Source organism: Leucopleurus acutus (assembly GCF_964270905.1).
Source record: "Leucopleurus acutus genome assembly, chromosome: 6".
Taxonomy (NCBI): Eukaryota; Metazoa; Chordata; class Mammalia; order Artiodactyla; family Delphinidae; genus Leucopleurus; species Leucopleurus acutus.
This window is the reverse complement of record NC_139149.1, coordinates 83887929-83910773: the sequence shown is the minus strand read 5'-3', so window position 1 is coordinate 83910773 and position 22845 is coordinate 83887929. Positions and strand designations below refer to the sequence as shown.

General features: G+C 42.8%; 1 protein-coding gene across 4 annotated transcripts in view; it reads right to left on the bottom strand.

The window, feature by feature from the left end:
• SPATS2L (spermatogenesis associated serine rich 2 like) overlaps positions 1-22845 on the bottom strand; it is a 143942-nt gene that overhangs the window by 11241 nt on the left and 109856 nt on the right. For all 4 annotated transcript variants that reach the window (XM_082841658.1, XM_082841656.1, XM_082841659.1 and 1 more), the window contains 2 exons: positions 21640-21775; positions 2562-2620 (listed from right to left, as the gene is read on the bottom strand). In XM_082841658.1, coding sequence (XP_082697784.1) covers positions 2562-2620; positions 21640-21775 — 195 coding nt within the window. The remainder of the gene's footprint in view (positions 1-2561; positions 2621-21639; positions 21776-22845) is intronic.

The window sequence follows — 22845 nt, the reverse complement described above, 5'->3', positions numbered from 1 at the left end:
GTTCACGTTCACTAATATTGGATCCCACAGCCTGTAGATACTGAATTAATTACAATAATTCTTTTAAGAAATACAATGAAGTACCCACAGTCTTCTCAGCTTTGTGTTAGGTGCCATGAGGGATATAGGAGCTTATGTTATAATTGGGGAAATATGGTTTATATCATGTGCAGGAAATGGAAAACGTGGAAAATACTCTTGAGACCATAGATAAGGAAGCTCAAAATGGTGGTTGTAAAGACAGTTCAGCACTTTGTGGGGAGAAATTCAATGGTTCTTTCTATCGATGGAGAAGACTTATGGTTGACATAGGTGTGTCACCTGAGAGAGGCTGCATAACCCCCCTGACCTCTGTTTTCTGAGGGGTTGGACTAACCTCTCTACTAAGATGAGCTTTTCTCTTTTTATACACACCGTGTCAGGCACTGTGCTAATAACTATTTGATACAGACACTCTTCTTTTGCCCTATTTTCTGATTAGGAGCCTGACTTTAGAAATTCACAAAATAGTTCAATGTCACACAGCCAGTAAATAGGTGGAACCTGGATTTGATTTCCTTTCTGTTCACCTCCAAGGTAAGCAAATTGGTTTCCCCAGGGCGCTGGGCAGTTCTAAACCAGGACCGATTCCTGAAGTTAGGGGAACCCTGTCAATCAAGCTAGCCGTTTCAGCTAGTCTGAAAGCTCCATGAGTGCAGGTCCCAGATTCATCTGTTTGCTCGTTTGTCCCTCTCTCTGCCAGTGCTTAGCACACAAGGAAGCACACAGTCAATGTTTACTGATTGAATGAGTTTTAAAAATGGGGATGCTCTCCAGAGATGCCCAAATTCCACAGGTCTTGGGACTGAATACTACTGTCCCAAGAAGGAAGAATGAGCACTTGAAATCTGAGGCCCTCTGTTAAACTCTGAGAAAGTGATGTGCTAGTAACTTTCTATTTGGTGCTAGAGAAACATTTGTGTTTGTGTTGGCTGTTACATTTTTATCATTAGGATATGAAACTGAAAAGGGAAAATAAGCTGTACCTGAGAAACAGGGAAGATCCCAAGTCATGGGGTAATCTACTGCTACTGAAGAAATCAACAAATGTCAATAAAATAAAATAATTTCACAGTCAAAGGAATTGTGTAACTATCTATATATTCCACAGCTTAACCCTGGATCACATTTAGTTTTATTTAATAAAACCTGCTGTATTTTAGATTCTAAAATGTTGTTTAAAATTATTTGGAAAAATTGTCTAACGAAAATAATGATAGCTATTTTCCATAAAATAACTACTGAATTTATGGCCAAGGGCCAGGCAAGAAAAATATTAAAAGAATGAAGAATCTGGTCTGATCCTTCACTGTTAAAAGGAAAGCACTGAAGTCAAAAGTAAAGGAATTTAGCTGAAACCTGGCTGGGGGTGCAGACTGCCATTTATCCAATTTATGAGATAATATTTGGGTAAGGATGAAGAATTTAAAATGCCTAGGAGATACGGATTGTAAAACTAAATCCCAGCCGAAAAATATGGTCTTAGGGGAAAAAAAAGAAAAAAAAAATGGTCTTAGGGCTCCCATTAACATAGCAGATGAATTTAAAAATAAAAGAGGGGTCAGCATGTACACTTGCGTTGAATCTGACTGAGCAATCTTGTCTCAGTTGAAATTTCCAACCCATGAACCTCAGCCTATTTGAGATGGCAAATCCACCCTAATGGCTGTTGGGTTAACTTTACAGCAGTGGAAAGGTTTAGAAATAGGTATAAAAATAGTAAGATAAATCAAACCCAGAGTACTAATATTTTGTGTTAAATTCAGAAAAAGTTTTGCAATGATCAAGATTGCCTGCGTGTGTTCATTATTTAAATATAGACTATTCTGTATATTACGCAATCTCGCTTGTGATTTCAAACACGTAACTGATTTTCTTCTGAGGTGTTAAGTTGGCAGGTGTTAGCGAATTTGGCTGAGTTTGTAAACAGAATTGGAGCGTTTTAAGAGAACTTCATTTAGTACATCTCTAAGTTTGAATTATTAATCTTATAAGAGTTGCTTAAGAGCTTGGAATACTTTGCTGGTTAGGTTTGTGAGTTCGCCTTGTCAGGTATCCGAAGGGTTTGAAAAAAATAAGATATATTAAATTTACAAATGTAATTCAAAATGTTAAGGGGAATTGAAGTAACTTTCAAATAGAACACATTTTTTCGGGGAACTTAATTTGGTAAACTTGAGTTAGTTGAAAGAACAAGTGAAAAGGATTGCATAAGTAGTATAGCCAGATTTGTAGGGTGCGAAGGCATAAAAAATTATGTTTTAAGATTTAATACTACATTCAATGTCATTTTAAACCCAATTAACTATAAGTAGTCCTCTGTAGGCACAAAAGTCTCCCTGGACTTTAAATAAACTCAACTGGCACCTATTCTTTGCTGCATGCCTATTCTGCCCTCCGCTCAGTGGGTGCTACTACTCCATCCTTTTGGACCCCACTCAGAATCTGTATCATTGGCAATCTGACCTATGGACTACTTCTGATTGGGAGGCTCCTAATCAAACAACCATGTGTCTACTTACTGGCTTCTTCTTTAACTTTATCCATTTCTGCCATTAATGAAACTTCTTTGTCAATGATGCTGGGGGAAAAAAAACAAAAACAAAAGCAAAGAATGCTTAATCAAAGATAAACTTTTAATAAGCACTAGAAGTAAAAGAAAAATTATTTTCATTAAACAAAATACAAGATTACCATAAATATTTCTATGTTACATTGCCAGCAGCAGACTCTGCCTTTCCAAAAATGAGGCAACATGGAAGGGATGCTCCCAGTGTTACATAGTGACATCTGCTGATTAAATCATTGTCAGCAAATCTAAAAAAAAAAGGCTTTTCAGACTTTCAGAATTGCACTGCTTTGAATTTCAATTTGGGAGTATTTTTGCCCTATGAATTTTTGAAGTTCCAAAACAATATAATAAGTATTTAAAAGGTGGCACTCAGGTTATCAAGGCCTATAATTCTCAAATGTCTCTGCTTCACTCTCCCAGATTTGGGCTGGGAGGGAGAGAGGTGGGCCCAATGCTGATGCAGAGCTTTGAGAAATACGGTTCTGGGTCAATCCATCCACATGCTCTATAATGAGTCTATGCCTTCTCATTCCCCCAGATAAGCCTTTCAAGGTTAAATTAACTTTTTTCCATTATATTTAATATATTTTTGTTTAGTCCTTTGAAAAGGTATTACCTGCAAAAGTAATAATTTTCTGTCCAAAAGTTCATTTCTCTCCCATCCTGACTCTTCGCTCCCCTTGCAGTATCAACACATCATCACAAATCCCTTATGTATCCTTTCCTAGATTTTTATGTGTAAATAAGCACAGATGCCAGATTTTAAAAATTTTCACTTCAACCATAATATTTCAAGGTATCTCAAAGATAAGGACTTTTGGGGAATATAACCATAGTATTACTATAATACCTAAAAACATGAACAATAATGTTATCAGATATCTACTCAATATTCAAAATTTCCTAATTGCCCCATACATTTTTTTTAAACAGTTTGTTTGAACCCGGATCTAAATAAGGTCTGTTTGTGACAATTTGTTGACTGCCTCTTAAATCTGTTTTAATCTATACATTCCCTCCCATCTCTCTTTCTTCTTTTTCCTCCCTTTGGTAAAGAAACCAGGTCCTGTAGAGTTGTCCAAGGTCTGAATTTTGCTGACTCCACGGCCATGGTATTATGTAACCCATTCCTTTATATCTTCTATAAATTCGTTATGAGATACAGAAATTTGATTAAATTCAGATTTGTTTTTTATTTCAGGAGAAATTATGTTATGTACTTCCATCAGCAGACACATGACAGGACACACTTATAAATACTGCTCCTGAAAAAAAATTAAACCTGAAGGTACTCAACTTTATACATCTCAAAATAAATGTACAGGAAATACAAAGAACATCTCTATTTTTTATGATATTAGCAGCTATTGGTGATCATTGCCTAGATCAAGAGGATTTGAGAAATGAGGATATTCAAATTCTCTCACTCCTTGGTTTATTTACTGAAAACTTCCATGAAGAGGAATTTTCCTTGATCAACTATTTGGTTATCATGAAGTACAGTTTGCATAGGCAGGGTAAATGCTTGGTTCTCTCTTTTTATTTATCAGTTTTCAAAACGATAGTTGGTTCCTCCAAAAGTAACCAATGAGATTTTTTTTTGCTTGTTTTTATAGTTTAATTGTGAACTCATATTTAATGTGCTTCAATACACTGCAATTATTATCCTTAAAACATCCTTATTTATTACTACTCAGATTGTTCCAACAGATGTACATTTTTTTCTCCATCAGATGTATTCTTAAAATTTAAAGTGTGTTGAAAATATATTTCCCCTTCAGAGGAAATATTTTGTAGTATTTGTCAAGGTACGAAGCGGCTCCTGGGATGTATCTCTAGGAGTTTGGGTCTCCTCATCCAAATGACGTAACCTAAACACGTGGACAGTAAGGACTGTGTGTTGAAGAGCTTGGCTCTTTCCAACCAGGAAATCCTAATGGAAAGAGCTGACGTGAACAAGGAAGGGCAAACACTCCAGAACTGGGCTCGAAGCCTAATCCATCAGGCATAGACATCAGCTCTCCCCATGACGCATGTGGTTTTAGGTCACTGGCTACAACCACTTTGGTGTAACTAGCGTATCAAGAGAATTGTACCTTATTTATTGACATTAAACACATACGATGTCAGTGTGTTTTAAACACAGGAAATACACGATACAGAAAGGTGTACGGCGAGAAGGAAGTCTTTATCCAAACTCTGTCCCAGTTTACTCAGTCCCCCTCCCTGGAGGTCTCCACTGTCACCAGTTTCTTGTGTTTCTTTCCAGAGATCATCTATTCATAAACCAGCATATATTCGTTAATTGTACGAAATGCTGAGTTAAGTCAATAGGCTTGTGCTTCTGTGATTATGAGGTATACTTAGCTTTCCTGTCAAGTTCACAAATGTAGCCACAAGCGATTGGAGAGGGCAGTTCTATGTTAGTTTAGAAAAACAAGGCTAATGGATAAGCTGGTAGGGAGATAAGGTGAGAACCTAGAGATTTGGAGTCAGGAGCCCAAATTATAACAACACGGCTAAGCTATTCTACCTGAGAAAATGTTTTGAATGTTTATTCCCTATAGAAAAGGAGGTGAAAAGAGAGAGAGTCAGTGAGAATGCTGGGAGCTGTGTAGGGTGAAGCGGCTGGGAGAAATCACCAGTAGTGGGGTGAGCAAAGGAGCTTGCAGAAGCGGGAGGACCACATACGCTACTGTGCGATATCCACCGTAAGGCGTGTGATGTGAGCCTTGCTTGGGATGTCCAGACCTTCACCACGCTTGGTGTGAATGGTCTGAATGTGTGTGGGTGCGCACACACACACGCGCACGCGCACACACACACACACACAGGAAGTGGCTGGGTTTCACGTCTGGGTCAGTGCAGGGCTGAGAAATGGGAAGAGCAACAGCCTGAAGGTAGAGTGAGCATTAAGAATGTTGGGCCTCACCCGCATCCCTGAACAGGCACAAATCTTAGAGAGGTCTTTTGACTTCTGGCGGACATGAAATGGGAGTCCAAGGGGCTGGGACTCCGCTGTCTTATGGGCTACGGGTAAGGTGAGACTTGCTCCATTCTCTCAATCAATGGAGTGAAGCCAGCTTGCACACGTGTGGGGTGACGGTACAGAATATGTCACAAAGAGCACTAGAAGACTCCAGTCTCTGGAGAGACTGACAAAACATTCATCCACTGGACAAATATTGGTTGAGTGCCTGCCACGTGCCAGGCGAGGGTGGAGCTGGGAATACAGCTGTGGATTAAAAAAAAAAAAAAAGATTCCTGCCATCCTTGTGGAGCCTCCATTCTTTGGGGTGAGCTGAGAGGAAGAGGGTGAAAGGACCTGCCGAACTTGCTGGGGAAATGGCGCAAAACAGGTGGAGAGGGAAGAAAATGATGATGGCAGGAGGTGGAAGTTAGGATTTCCCCCCCCCCCATCAACCAGAAGGCTGTAATTAGTCTCCAGGATTTGAGAGCATGCAAGGTGCACAACCAAAGCAAATACATGCACGTGATACAAGATGGGGTACCTTTAGACTTCAGGGGGCAGGAGGGGGTAGACCGCAGTGAGAGTGCCAAGACAGCCTCATGTAGTCCCCACGCCCTCAGTCCCCAAACAAGGCCATGGACCCTGCAGCCTCTGTGTGTGTTGGATGAGATGGATGGTGTAGGAAGGGGCCTTTGCTCATTTCTTTACCAACTATAAGATTATAGTGCATTTTTGTTGATTAAACTTGTTGATATAATTATGTGCCCAGAGAGTTTACAAGATGGACATTTGGGGTGCTATCCGTATCCCCAGCTCTAACACATTAAACATTGTGGATGTTCACACAATGGTTAGTTTAGGCCTCCTGGGCTAGCAACAGGAGGGATGAAGGCTCTACACAATCAATTGTTAATCTGCTTAATGCCCACTGGAGGATGTGAAAAGCCTCTGAAGTTGGCATCAAACCATGCTTCCATTCCTCTGGGTATTTCGGCAAAAGACTGTCCTCAAGCATCTTAGTAATTCAAGCACTGCTGTGTATGATTGCTTTCAAAACTCACGCATAAAAGCAATCCAAGGGATCTCCGCTGAGTCAGGACCCTGCTCAGGACCCATGAACTGGATGCAAACCAGCATCAAGGTGCTAGCTCGAGGCAGTTCCCCAGGACCTCCCATGAGAGTCTCAATAAGGTGCACCTCAGAGTTTCACTGGATTTTTTTTTTCCTTTCAAGGCAGCAGGCTTGTGGGAGGGAATACTAAGGGAAGAGGATGTGGAAGATGAAGAGGATGAAGTAGCGGAGGCCAGCCGGTCCTCTGGCAGGCTGTCAGACAGTGAGGACCCAGCATCACAGCAAGCCGAGAGCCAGACCAAAGGAAGGTCCAAGAGGAAAGGCCGCGCCTAACACCTCTTTGGGCCGCACCGCGGGGCTTGCGAGATCTTAGTTCCCTGACCAAGGATCGAACCTGTGTCCTCAGCAGCGAGAGCGCAGAGTCCTAACCACTGGACCGCCAGGGAATTCCCTGTGTCTCACACCTTCTAAATGCCCGCAGTGCTGGGGGCCACACCCAGCTTCCTGAGTAACTTCATCAGTGCCATTTACAAGTCCCACTGAATCTTCTTAGAGACCCCAGGACAGAGATACGCACTGAAGTGCTGCCTGATGCAGAACAACTCTGCAGGCTGGATAAAAGAGGAGGGTGCTGGGCAGAACCCAGTAGGGAGTTAGCAGATATGGAGGGCAGGAGGGAGGAATGGCACAGAGGGAGGAGACGACTCACAGAAAAATCACAGGCAGTGTCACTGTCCCCATTCCCACTGGAGAAGCAGAAAGGTCACATGCAGGCTTTCGAGATACCACTGTGTAGACAGCCTCAAAATGAGAGCTGCTCGTAACGAACACCTGAGTGCTTACTGCACGAGGCCATCAGCGAGAGCACCGGTGCCCCACTGGAATGATCTCACCGAAGTTTCCCAACACCCCAGGAGGTATGAGCTCTAATTCCCCCTCACCACAGGGCCTTGGCACGTGCCCTTCCCACTGCTAGAGGACAGCTCTCCTCCCCAGCCCTGCCTTTCTTCATCTCCTTCACTTTGAGGCTTCCTTCAGGTCTCTGCTTAATCATCCCTTCTTCAGAGAAGCTCTGACGGAGTTTTAGAAAACTTCTGTTCAACGTTATGCTCTTCGACTACGGTGGGCTGCTCGGCAAAAACTGCTTGACAGTGATGAACGGAAGGGAAGATAGCATATTTGTTTTTCTATGGCATAACAATAATGAAACCCCTTAATTGGTAAACTGTAGTGCTTGCATATAAATCATCTTTATGCAAAAATTTATATAACTTTTGTCACTGACAGAATCTAATCATTTGAGACATAAGCTTATGAATAAAAGTACAACGATATTCACTAAACCACACAGGGTTTGGCTCAGAATCAAGACACATAGTTAATGATTCTGTTTGTAAATTGGGATGGTAATAAATTACTGAAGTTTGTACTTTCCCCCACGAATCATCTGCAATTCAGGTTTGGGGCATTTTTGCTTTTCAGCGGTGATCCTCCGTACTTGATAGAAACACAGAACTCTTTAATCGGCTTTTTGCTGACCACTGAAAGTTCTCTAAATGGCTGGATAAAGTCCTCAGGAGGGCACCAGACTGAAGACACATCAGACGTGTTCTACATAAACTGAGCTCACATAAAACCCAGGCTGACCTCACATGTTTCAGATGTGCCCTTTATCCTGCCAAAAACACATCTTCTCATTTTATCTAAACTGCCTGGATAGTAAAATTTTATTCTCTTGCCATAAAAAAGCTTTTATTATTAAAGCAATAAGGTGTCAGGAGAGGCAGATGACCATGGCAGAGCCTTTATGGTTTATTATATTGTTAATCACAGAGATAAAGTGTCATTTTATAAAAATGTTTCCACTGTCTTGATTCCTTTCTACAGAGGCCTAATCATAACAATAGTAAAAAGAACCAGAAAGGCACTTAAGCAGGAATAGATTGATCATTTTCTGCTCTGTGAAAGACTCTTCTTTAAATGTGGAGACAAGACACTGAGAGACAAAACGGCTTCATTTGGCAGCTCGAAGGAGCCACGTCAAGTCTGGTGCGCTTCATAAATAAAGACGCCGTGATGGGCAGCGGCCACAGGACTGTCAGTGGGTGAGAAGCTGGAGAGCTGAAGCTTCTGGCGGATACTGAGGAATGAAAGTAGGATTTCAGTAGGAGTTGAACGAGATCAACCTGCCACAGCAGCCAGAGTCAGACGTTAGAGAGTTAAAACTGGGCTGCATTTCATCTTCCTGGGCTGGCCTCAGGGAGGCCATAGTGAGAGAAACGGCCTGCGACTATCTGATCCCAGACAATTTTGCTTCAGGACCTTCTGGTGGACGAAGGGCTTCGGTGCGGAGCTTCCTTAACTCCTCGCTTGCCAAGCAGAACAAAGCAGGTGGAGAGCCTCAGGAAGCAGACAGAGCCCCGCGCTGGCCGGCAGGGTGATCGTGGCGCAGAGCCTCCAGACCGCCGGCCCGTTAGAGAGGAAGACAATGTGGAGGTTGCCGGGGAGGAAGGATCCTACCGAACGCTAAGGGGATGTTTCAGCCCTCCTGGCCCGTAACAAACAGTTTAAAGCGTGCGACTGAGTGATAAGCCGTAAAGCCAGACTTCCTGTTTCAAGAATTTCTGTTTCTTTCACTAAAGAGAGAGGGTAATGTACAAACATTTCCCCCCACTGCGGGCTCTGCTCCTTACCTGCTGCACCAGGAGTAAGAACTGTGCCCACGGGAGGAATGCCAACTGAGTGCCTGGCAGCCTAGTAGCACCCGGGGGCCGCTCTGTGGATCCTGAGCTGGGAGCTGGTACTGATGGAAGAGGCCACCCATACTGCCCAGGAGTTTAGGCCTCTACGTCCCTTGCCCTGGCTGAGAGGACTGTGCCCACCAGGCGGAGGGCAGAAAAACTCCCTTTATATACTTGGGGTGTACTCTGCTGTTACCATGGGTACCATTTCTAGTCCAATGGGGTTTCAGCCCACCCATTTCTCAACTATTGTTGCTGTCAACAAAGGTGTCCCTGGCATGACAGGCACAAAGACATCAAGACTGTGTATGGTTCTCTATTCTTAGGGTCAGAAGGACAGGCAGCCCTAACACGACAGGTGCCTACAAATGGTGCCCCTGCTCTTGCATGGCTGTCAATTCCCCGTTCCTCCTTTCTCTGTTCTGCTCCCTGAGGACTAGCAGAATATGCCACCCCAGATATGGCTCATTGTGAACTGTGGGCACGTGAAAAACAGCAAATGCAGGGACAGGCTTTCTCCAAACTCCCCTTTTCTGCTTAAAGACAGATCGTCCAAAAGGAGCTCAGTTGTCATAAATTCCCTCCCCGGGAGTTTCACCAGCCAGGGAGGATGTTGACTTTCATCACAGGAGGGGAGACTAGAGAATGGACACCACACTCAGCAGACTTTGTCACAAGCTACCATACCTCCACCTGTTCTTCTAAGCGCTCATTCATCTTTCCTAAAAGTCATTCACTCTCCCCTCTGAGGCCTACACCCCCTCTCCCCTTTTCCCTATGGAGATGGTATTTAATGCTGAATTCCAGGCCACCTTGGGGAGTTCTTCATATTTCCCTGGGTCTCTCCCATGTGTACATGAGGCGTACATGTTAATAAACTTCTGTTTGCTTCTCTCTGGTTAACCTGTCTTTTATTACAGGGTCTCAGCCAAGAACCCGGAAGGGCAGAGGGAAAATATTCTTCCTCCCCTGCACGTCCATCCTGTCCCCACTCCTACACCTGTCTGCTGGTTACTGCTCTTACCACTCATCAGTTTTCACGACTCCCCTTCCTTCACTTCCCACGTGATCAAGTCCTCCCAAGTCTACCCCAGAAATATCTCTCCTACCCAACTCCACTTGCCAATTTACCTCAGGTTCATTATCAAGTAGCTGGCTATGCTCATTTATGTATGTTTTTTATTGGGATTCCTGGGTCCGTTACCTTCTACTCTGTACACTTTTGCATTTCGGTTTCACAACAACCTGCATTCTTCTTATAATTGGAATTCTTTTTCTGAATGCAGCAGTGATTGACAAATTGATCTAAAGATTTCTTGAATTCCATAGCATGATGTGATAAACATATACAACCCAATATACATGTCTACTACAGCCTGTCAGCTGGGGTTGGGACACAACTCTTTGAAGCTGCCTAGTAATCATGACTCTCAGGGTCAAAGAGTGTCTCTAAGCATGAATCACTGTTAACATATACAGCAGAGTTACACCCCTCTGCCAGTGAATGTGGCAAGTGCACTCAATTGGCCAATCAGGTTGAGCCCATTTTCTTTCCATGTCTTTAATCAGAGGTAATATAACTTGTTAATGTTAATATCTCCTAGTCTGCATATTTTATATTGGAATTCAACAATGATTTAAATTACAGTTAATGAATATGTCATCACACTGTCCGAGGTGTGTTTCTGGAATGAGACACGAACAAATGTAGCATAAGGACTAACTCCCAACACTTGTGAAATCCTGGAGTTCCTCACAGATGACACAGTTAATTGAAAAAACAAACAAACACAGACAGGGATTCCTTTTTCTTCTTGGAATTTAAAAAATGACATCAGAGTTACAAAATCCTGCAAATTCTACAAATCCCACAACATCACATGTTCACCTGAAAAATCTGTATTCCTTGTATGCCTCTAATTTCTTATCTTTGCTGATTACTTTTTAGTTTTGTTTCTCTCCATGGAGATCACTCTTCAGGGAAAGTAACTTACCTGTATTTCAGTTTCTATAGCTATAAAAGTGATATGACTTACCACCATCTCCTTTTTAAAAAAATAAAAAACAACCAAACTACATATACGGAAAAGAAAGCAAACTTCTATCTGTGGGTGTTGACTGTCTTATAGCACAAGGGTCCCAATGAAGGAAGTAACATTCTTCTCCATTTACTTCATTTTACATGCTCATTAAAAAAAAACTGGGAAATGTAGAAAGCAGGATAAAATAAAACAAATTTCAAAATAAAACAAGGCAAAATCTCTCTTTGTTTCACACCCAACATAGAGCCAACCACTCTGAACACTGTCGCCTTTCCCTCCAATTCTGGGTGACGTGGGGCATCTATGCAGAAGCCAACATGGTGACTGAACCTGAAGAACTCAGGAACAGAAACTAGAGGAGACTGATGTGGCACAGAAAGTCATAGAAATGCCGGCCCACTTCCAACCCAAGGCAGCCAGGCTCAGCCTCCACTGCTCTGGCCTCCTGGGGTCTCCTGAATTCCTTAGCTCTCCCGTGAAGAGGGGAGGGGAGAGAAAGTGGACTTCCTGGTTTGGGCCGAAAGGCTCTCGTCAGCCAGCATCGCCAGGCTCACTTGCTACCCCTCCTCTTTAGGACCTGACCCAGCCAGTGGCTTCCCAAATGGAGGCAACAAAGAAAACAGTAAACTGTATGTACTTACTTTGTTTTTCTTTTGGCTGTGCCATGCGGCATGGGGGATCTTAGTTCCCCGACCAGGGATCGAACCTGTGCCCCCTGCATTGGGAGTGTGGAGTCTTAATCACTGGACCACCAGGGAAGTCTCATGTACTTACTTTTTATTCTAAAAAGTAGACTTTCCTAATCTTTAGTATACAGATTAACCACAGCACACATATATGATTTATAAATAAATTTTCTGGTTTGAGAGGGATGTGCTCAAAATTTATTTATTGATGGAGTGAGACCCAGGGAACGCACTCCTCCTAGAGCACGCTGAGGTCTCTCTTAATTCTGGTTCCTTGTGTTGTTTCTTCTGCATGGAATCCTTTCTCCTGTCTCAGGCTGAAAAATTCCTAGTCTCCCTTCAAAGACCAGCTCAAATGTCACCTCTGCGGTGGACCCTTCCCTAACCAGCCAGCCAGTGTTGATTTCCCCTCCTCCACTCCCAGCTCCATTGCAGTATTTCCTATCGTGCATTACACACTTGTTTCTGTCTTCACCCACTAGCCCCTGGGCTCTATTGGGTGGATGAATGGAGAGAGGGGAAAGGAAGGTAGAGAGAAGGCGTGGCAAGACGGGAAAGGGGAAAGAGGGCTGATGTGGTGACAACTGTGGCCATTCAGAATCAGGGGTCCCTTTGCCTTACTTCTCTCTTCACCAGGCAGTAAACAGTAAAAAGCTGTGAAGAAATATCCATATCTTACAGCTGGCATCTACTGCATAACTAAATAAACAGAAAGGTGGAACAGATTAACTTCCTCCCAGTGCCTTTGTAGAGAGGGAAAGACATTTACTAAATGCTTATCTGGAAGAGAAGAGAACCAGCCTAGATTGAACTTCTATCATGGGCCAGGCAAGAGATTTTCTAGAATAATCTGAGAAGTGCATATCTTGTCCATGAATCTTCACAAAAGCCCTAGAAAGTGACAGCAGTACACCTGTTTTGTAGCTGAGTAGAAGTTAAGAAGCTCAACCATATTCAGAGCTGGAATACGTGGAGATGAGATTTAAACCCTATTCTGTCTAAATCCACACCCCACGCCTCCTAATTATGTTGTTAATAAACCTTGGAAAATGTCACTTTTGTTCGAATATGGCCTACTAAGAATCAACGGTCATGGTCACTGGAAGGATTATGTAACATACATATATGGAATTGGCTATTCTATTATATTGGCTTCGGGTGCAGTTTTTTGTATGATTTGTTGCTGTCCTAGCTGACAAATGGTCCAAAATTTCTTCTTGGTCTCACTCTAAGAGACTACCGAATCTCACTCTGTCCTAGTCTAATAGATAGAAATAAGCTCCAAGATCCATTCTGGAATTGTGATCTAGGATATTCCACTTTTCAAATTATAATGCGTTTATATTTCTACTAATATATAGGAACAAATTTGTCTTATTTTCTCAGTGAAAATGGATTATACTGTAAATTCAAAACACACACACAAATGATACATACTTTCCTTCTGGGATTGTGTAGCTAGAACAATTTGGTTAATTCTTTTTATATTTCTGTTCTATGATGAAAACTAACAATTCCTATTCAGGAGCATGTCACAAAGCTGGTTTGACGGGTAGCCTTCATTTGCTGAAAAGATTCAGGAATCTTTTCAGATTTCAAGCTGAAATCAGAATCAGCTTCTTATCCTCCAGCTCTTCTTGTGGGTTTATTACTCTGCAAGAAGGCTACAGTGAGGGAAAGCTGTCTCCCAACGCTAAGTGTACCGCTGACATGACGTATGGAGGTAATCACACATGGAGCTCAGAAAAGCTATTAATACAAGGCACTATTTATGCTAGTTTCCTGGGGACTACACCAAACTGAAAAGGCCAGTTCTGTACTTTCTGTATTTATCAGCCTGCTCTTCCTTCATGTTGACTGATTCACTAGGTCCTTGCAGTGGCCCTGGGGAAACATCTAATACAGAGAAAAACTTGGGGGAGGAAAGAGAATAGGAAAAGAGAAGCTTTCACCTCCAAAGAGCGAGCTGCCCCTATTTAGAATGACACACAGTCACAAACAAGGCAAGATTTGAAAGGCCCTGTACCATGGGGACTTGCCATAGACCCAAAGTCACAGGGACCTTGCGTTCCTCCCTGGCATAAGGTATTTACCCTTTTCATGATTTCAGAATGGCTCCTGGAGCTGACTGGTGCAGAGTAAGGAAAAAGAGCCATTTGGGGCAGTTTGTTGGCTAGGACAGGGACAAAAATCCATACATATGTCTCTCTTGAGGCATAAATATATTTACTGGCCTCTTCTATTATTGTCTCTTGATATCCTTTGCAGGTGTATGTTCAGCTCAGTAACGTGTGTTTTTTAATATGCTGGCATAATCTCCAATATTGGGTGTAGGGAGAAGGAATGGGTTTGTTTAATTTCTACTATACAGTACAAGTCACTAGCAGGTGGGCACTTAGAAAAACCATCTGTTGAGAAGAAAAGAGATTAGTCAGAAAGTTTTGTTTGCAATAGGTTTTGATCAATGGGAAGTATGTATTCCTTTCCAGAGCAGAAGGACGTAGAGACCTTGTATTAAATTTCTTTTAAAAACCATAAAAAAGTGTGATGTTAAACTCTTGGTTTTGCTTGTGTCTCGTGTATAGGCTAAGGAGCTGGCAGAATCTAGCAATCCTTTAACACGTTGTTGTTACTGTAATAGGGAACCCAAGTTCTGGTGAAGTTATCACATGACAATACTAAGTGGCTGCAGAGGTTCCTAACGTCAGCTCTCCTACTGGTGGTAACATCCCTCGCTGAATGGCACAGAGAAGAGCATCACTTTATTACTGGCCAACACACTGCTCCAGACACTCGATGCTCGTGGGCATGCTCAGAATGCTTACTGTTTCAGCCATGTTGCTTTACAAAGGAGGCTCAACTCATCACTCATGCTTACACCCACACCCTACACGTGACTGAGCTCAAAAACCCCGTTTGCTTGTTTTCACAGCACCTATTCTGTGACACAGATCTGATTCTAGGACCTGTTTCACCTAATGCATATTTTCCCGGTACTTACCTATCAGAGTAGACAGACTGTCATAATTTCAATATTCTCCTAATTATGAGAGGGTAATTCAATGGTCAACAAGTATTTGCCCAACCACTACTGCACCATAAGATTGCAAAAAGACCTTCTATTGGGAATTCCCTGGCGGTCCAGTGGTTAGGACTCCACACTTCCACTGCAGGGGGCCCGGCTTCTATCTCTGGTCGGGGAACTAAGATCCTGCAAGTGGCACAGTACAGCCGAAACAAAAACAAACTAAAACCTTCTGTCGTCATTCAATTTAAATAGCATAAGGGCAGGTGCACCTGAAGATGTCACTGGTATCAGAGAGGTGGATATATACCATGTATAGCCAGGAACACCAAGTAATATTGCTGCTTGGCTAAAGCCCGAGGAAAATAATAACCCCCCAAAGAGACACTTAATGGAACAATTCCCTACTGTATTTATCTTCACATGCCTCAGATCTTCATCCTAATCCCAGTCTCCACTGTGATATTTGGTTTTATTGCAAAGCGAGAAAAAAAGACTCAGGCAGAGACAGAATGGTGAATGGAAGTGATGGCCTATCACTAGCCACAGCCTTCAGTTCTTAATTTTTCCATCTTCTCCTAAGGACTGACTTGAATTCCATAATGAAAAATAGACAAAGCAGCAAAGACCTCAATTTTCTACACGCCAGTGTAATTGTTTTTGCTTGTCTTAAGGAAACAAAAATGTAATTTGACCTTTAAAATGTGTAGCTAGAAGGTTTATGTTTCAGGAAGTATGGGAAAAATATCTCGTGACTGCACTGATGTGAAAAGAGAAGACACTATGGCTGTGTTCTGGGGTACGCACCTGATCTGGGCAGGTAAAGGAAATCTCCCCCCTCGGGTCTGCAGTGGTGGGTAGGAGGGCGGCTGGGGGAGGGGCAGAGAGGCACTCAGGTGTGTTGCAAAGGGAGGACTCTCCATCCTTCGCTCACGAGCTACAGCAGACCACGCAGAAGGGCTGTGCAGTCTTCCTCTCCCTTTCCTCTCACCCAGGCTTTCTCAGCCTTACCGATACCTTGGACCAGATCATTCTTTGTTGGGGTGGGTGGTGGAGCGGGGGATGCTGTCCCGTGCATACAAGGATAAGGAGCGCCATCCTGGCCTCTGCCTACTATATGCCAGTAGTACTACCTCTCCACAGCTGTGATAACCCAAAATATGTCCAGATGTGCCAACTGTCTCCTGGGGGGCAAATTCATCTGGTTGCAAACACTGCTCTAGCCCCAGACATATCACCTCCTCTGCAGGATTCTCAGTCCATGGTTTTCAACCGCAGATGCACAAGAGAATCACCTGGGGTTCTTTAAAAACAAAAAAACCCTCTTTCTGGGTTCACTTATGCCCAGTGAAATCAGCATCTCTCCGGGTGGTACCGAGGCAAAGGATGACCACAGAGCTCTGAGAGTGTGTAATTACAGTGCGGACACATACACTTTGGTATGGAGAGAAGTACATATTAATTTACAGACATCATCTTTCAGTCAATGTTCAGTTACTCATAAAGAGAACAAACAAAAGACCCAAAGAGCACAGAAAAACCAGGCTTTTAGCATTGTATGGAAAGCCAGGTATTAAAAAAAAAAGCAGCTAAAAGTTTAGGGAATTTTGCGGGGAGGGAGGAAACAACCAACAAAGAAAGAATCCTGCTATGTGATAAATCTGCAAAAGTGAAGAAAAATGCTCTTATTTGGACTCAAACTGAAGTAGTTCGAAGGCTGCATGCTCCTAGAATTTGATATTATTTGGGTACCCGAGGAGCAGTAAAGTGGGAATATGGGACAGACTGCTGCTTGCCTTGCTCTGAAATGCAAGAACCCCACTGGCAATTTCTTCTCCAGGAGGCCTTCTCGAGTTGATATTCCAGAAAAAGACACAATATTTAAAATGTCACAGCAATGATATCTGGTGGTCTGTGTGTGATTCTGCTTGGATACCAACAGGGCTTTAGTAGCAGATAAAGAGCCCTCCTCTGGAGTGGGATTTGAGGGATGCAGAAGAAGATATACTTATCTCAAAATTGCTATTTCTTCAGCCTGCAGTTCTCACTTTTAGAGTAATTCTTTTGGCTGGTGGAGAGTCTCAACAGACTGTCAACTTTGGTTAACATGCAAATCTGTCACTTTGGGACGGATGACACATGGTCATCAAAAGGATGAGGTTACCAGTTACACGAAAATGAGTTTCAGTCGTTACAAGGAAGGAAAGGAAAAGGATACAGGGAGTCTGCTACAAGGTCCTATGGAGTAGTGAGTGGGGTCATGGTGAGGAGCCCCTAGCCTGTAGGGGGCAGTAGGAGGCTCACCTGCCTTTGCTGGAAGGGAGGAAACTCCAAGATGGAGGGTGAGTCGGCAGAGAAAGGGGAGGTGGGGGAGGGCTTCGGGTCGGGGAGCTGGGAGACTCCTGACCCACTTCCAATTTCGTGGCACTGCTTCAAGAGAAAATAAACACCGACCGGGTCCGGGAAGACTTGTGGCCCCTTTTTTACAGAAGGCATGCTTTGACCGATGTCCCTTTCCTTTTTGAAAGCAAAGCAGCCTAAAAATATTATCCCCTCCAGCCCCCATTACCCCAGCACACACCGTAACCCTCTGGCTTGTTACGATCTTCTGTTTTCTTTAGGAGTGCTTTTAATTAGATGTTAAATTGACAATAGCACCTAACAATTTTTACAGCTCTACTCTGGAATCCTTTCTCCGCCAGCATATGGGAAACTATCAAGTATTACTCTCCTTCCTCAATGTTGTTTGAATTTAATGTTTTACTGCTCATTTAAAGCCGTCAACATCAACTTGGCCATGCACACACACAGATTTGTGGCGAGGAGCTAGACTAGTTTGCACACAAAGCAATTAAACCTGGCAGCTACGATTCGAAAGGATGAATATTTTCCAGTTGTGGTAGGGGCCAATCATATAGGAAAGAAACCAGCTGTTTCATGTTAGTTCCTGATGTTGACTTTTCACATAGACACTCATGTTGCAAAATTTATTTTCTGTGAAGACATACTGTGAGGGCATTGTGTCATCTTTGTTCCCCTCTTAAATCCCCAGTTCTTTCTGGAAAAATGAGAAGGAGTCATGTAATGGTCATTTGGCCCTGTGTGACTGTGTCTTGGTTAAGTGCCAACTCTGATATTATAATTTAGCTACTTAATGGTTTTCTTCAGTAACATATTGAGCAAAATATTCTTCACAGCCAGATTGGGAAGGACAAGAATTTCCTTCATTTCACTCAGATATCCGCTCACTCAGTACTGAGCATATGCAAACAAGGGCTTTCTCCCAACCTCACACAATCATCATTCCCGTGAATTCCAGTGGGATCTGGGGGGGATTTAGTCACTCAGGATTCACCTCCTGAAGTTGGTGCTTTGGTAGCAAAGTGAATGTGGAGAATTTTTTTGCCAAGGGTGTCTATATTTCTAAACTACACGCACCGCCTATTGAGTGCTTAGGTGAGAGAATGGAGTGGCCCGAGGAAAGGGGGCAGAACCTGCAGGGGGATGTATGCCACCTCCCTGTCGCCTGTGCACCAGATGAGTCAACATCTGCCTCAGAACCAGCACTCTTTCTGGAAATCTCCAGAGGACTCCACATCCTCCAAATCTGGATATACTTTACGATGTTACCCCGAGGTTTCCATTCTATTAAATGAATAGGGCTGTATTCAAAATTCTCTCTAGTGCCTAGAGTTTGTGATTTCACCACCACTAGGAAAGCTTCATTTTTTAAGCATTTAAGCTGCCTCCTTCGATTCCGTGACCCCTATTTCTCAAGAGCAGCACAATCCCTAAAATCCATCCTTTGCTCCTCAGGAAATCAGAGAGAGGCTTAATTCAAGCACATCACGCTGTTGCCTGGACTGCAGGCTTAATTGGAACAGAGGCAAAGTTTTTCCCTCTGGCATAAATGCATGTAAATGGTTGATAAAAAATAGTTTTATTTTTAAGTTAGCATTTATGTAATTATTTTGGGATCATTTTAATGAAGGGTTAGGTCAGAAAACAAGTGGTGGTGTTTTCTCATTTTGCAGCAATAGAAAATAGTTGATCTAAATTTTTTCTTCTTCAGTTTGGAGGAGAAGTTCCATTCTGTCAGGTAGGTGACTTTTAAACAGCCGTATTGCTTGGCAGGGCTCAGTCAGAAGTGATCCTTCCCATCAGTTTAAAACACAAAACGAATTACAAGCAGGGACAAGATACACAACTTCCCTGGGTGCTGACCTTCCTGGCCTCACACTTCCAGCTCTTGAGGAGTAAAGCACTCAAAGAATCTGTTCTAAATCTCAAGATGTCTCGTGAGCCATGTGATGTTCATTTTACTAAGGAAATAAAATAAAATAAAAAATAAAAGTCTTCAGAGCAGCTGGAGGAGAGAGGTAATTTGAGGTCATTGCTACACTTTGTCAATTAGTGCGTGAGTCACTCAGTTGGAAGGTATCATAGAGAGGCCTCAGAGGAAGAGTTTATTCTAAAACGCCACACAAAAGGACAAGACAGAGTGGTCTTCTGCGAGCAGCTCACTAATGCCTCCAGACAGAGGCTGGCAAACTACGACCCCCACGAGCCAGAGATGGCCCACGGCCTCTCCGCGTGGCCTCTGGCTGCTTCCACGCCACCACAGCAGGCCTGAGTAGGTGCACTCAGCCCTCACCACCCGTAAAGCTCAAGATTTTTACTAGCTGGCCCTTTCCAGGTGAAGTGGGCTGACTCTGGCTCTCGAGAACAGGCCTGGATGTCGAGTGTGCTTTTATAGATTAGGGTAGCTTAAGGATAAACTGTAAAAGTCATATAACTGTAAAATTTGAAAACCGATGATGATGATGATGATGATAACACCTTTTACCTGTATAGCATCTTTACCTTCTCCGAGTACTTTCAAACGTATTCTCGGAGTTTGCTTTGAACAATTAGTGAGGTTATAATCTGATCAAACAGAGAAGTGTTCCACGAAGGTTGAGATGGTGTGATGGGGTGGAGGGTAAATGATTCCTCACTGAATAACTGAAGGACAGGCTTTCTTTCAAGTCCCTGGTGTCTATGCACTCTTGGAATCTCACATTATATGTAGCAGATGGTTTAAAGTTCAAGAATTTTAGATTAGGTTAGCGCTCGGCGTAATCCTTAGTTTTATGCAACTCTACAATTAGCAAAAAAGCACATCAGTGTCAAGGAAAGGACTTAGAATGGGAAGAATATGTGGAAGATGTGATCAAATTCTAGAATCACAGGACGCCAATATAGGGAACATGTTATGTGAGCCTGGGCATTGTGGACACATGTGTTTTCTTTGTTCTATATTTTCTTCTTTAACACCATGTTTCCTCCCGGGAACCATGGCTCTTCAAGTCTCAGTTCATGGAGTTCAGGTGGGGCTCCCCCCACCACTAACTCTGTGGTAGGCACATGACTCCGGCCTGGCTAGTGGGAAAACTCTGTCCCTCTAGCCACAGGGACTGGTTTATTGACAGATACATGACCCAACCCAGCCAATGGGAATTAGGCCTTTTGGACTTTTTGTTGGAACTACTGGAAACGAAGGCCTCTCTCAGATCACAGGGGCTAAAGATTATGTAAGCTTGGAGCTGCCAGCGTGTCATCTTGGCTGCTACATGGAGACAGTACCTAAGAATGAAGCCAAGAATAAGCAGAACCAGGAGATTGTGGGAGATACTGAAAGAGGAAAGGAGGCAGAGACAGAAAAATTGAATTCTGATAACATATTGGGCTTAGAACCAAATTTGCCTAAAGGACTCTCCTGGAATTTTCATGTACATCTGTCAATAAGTCCTCTTTTCTCATTAACTAGTGTGATTTGAGTTTCTGTCACTTGAAAGTGAAAGCGTCCTGATGGATACACTGGTAACATTTTTCTGCTGATAATAACTTAACCTTTTTACTAAGAGGTGTTTCATTCTAGTTGTGGACATGAGCAAAAGCACAGGACTGAAAGAAATGTCTTCCATCAAAATCTGTTGCAGAGCAGGACAGGGCAGGACCCAAACCACACTGGTGTACCATTTCGTAATTCCAGTCTTAAAGATACCCAAGAATGGGGTTCTATCACTAAGCTTACGTAAGACGTTTCTCAGTTTTGTTAAGGGAGTTTTTCTTATTTTATGATGATATCAGGCTGGAAAGTATTTTCTTCTGAGTAGCATTCATGATGTTAACCTTCCAAAGATTTGTCAAAAATATCATCTTTGATGTTTTGTTCTTTGTTGAGGTTGTGTTCTACATCATTCACATACTTTTGGGCCAGCTTCAAACTTCAATGAATTATGTCTATCAGGTTTCTCTTTATTCCAACATTTTCTCTTCTTTTTTATTCCCAAGATATAGGCATCTGTCTGCAGGGCTTAAGAAAATCTGCTGAAGTGCTGTTCTGTGATGTTTATGGATTAAATAAACAACATTTTCCATCTGATGTCTTTACCTATAGGAATAGCTGAAGTACCATAAATTTATAGTTTCTAAGTCAAATTAACTCACCAGTTGTGTAACTCAGCAAAGGCAGCTTTGATCTTCTTCACTGAACTATCCACTTCCTCCTTGATCATGACGCGATATCTAGTTAGAGACACGGTGCAGCGTTGCAAATCCTTCACCGATTTCTCAATATTTGGGCCTAAAATTAATGTCGAGAGAAAGCATGTTAAAGTGAGCACTTTCTTTTTTTATTTTGGAGCTAAACAACAACAACGAAAGCAACTAACTCACCCCCTTCCAATAAAAAGAGAGAGATTTGTCTTTTGTTTTTCAATGGAAAAAAAAAAGTTCCTTTAAGAGGATGTTTACAACCCAGACTGGGTGGTTGTGTGGCCCCTGGGACAGCTGGGATCTCACCAGTGGGCTCTCTGGATGGGCCATTTGGGGCACGTGTGTCTCCTCTGCCCTTTGGAAAGAGGCTCTGATCATTATGTTCTATTGCAAACTGTAGTTTCTTAGAATCTGATACGTCTAAAGACCATTTGTGCTGCTGGCTCTCTCGATAGACACCACTCTGCGTAGTTTAAAGCCAGCAGGGCTTTTGGAAGAGGAAAATGACAGAGAGGTTGGGAGAGGTACAAATGGGCTAGAGAGAGGACAGAGCATCGCTGCCAGGTACCCTGGCTCTGGCCCCATCAGTCCTGAGCCAGGCCTGTAATTATAGCAGCAGCACTTAAAGCAGCTCTGTGGGTGCCAATCTTGCCTGATTTCCTGAAACTGTCACTAGGGTTTACAGACAGTGCAGAGCAAACAGGCAAATTGTACTTATCCCAACAAGGGCATGTTTCTTAGAAGAAAGAAATCTCTCTCAAGAAAAGTAAGAAGGTATAATCAAACCCAAGCCAAGGAAATCAGATGCCACTGAGGCTGAATGAGAAGAGTATTATTTAATCTTCTGGCAATCAGAAAGGAAGTGATTTAGCCCCTTTCATTTTTAATACCAGTTATGTGTAAAGTATAGCAAAGCTCAAAAAGTGATAAAAATATAATGTGTCAAATATAAAACTCTCTTTCAGTGTATATCGTCTGCAAGTCCTAACACAGAACTGAATTTACGTGAGGAAGGTCATATCAGAAGAAGACACAGCAGCCTCTAAACTCATCTTCATTCAGTGCAAGTTCAGCACTTACAAGCTCACATATTGGGGAAACATTCAGCCTTCACATTGCTAAAAGAGCTCCTGCATTAACATTTGCTTTATAGGATGT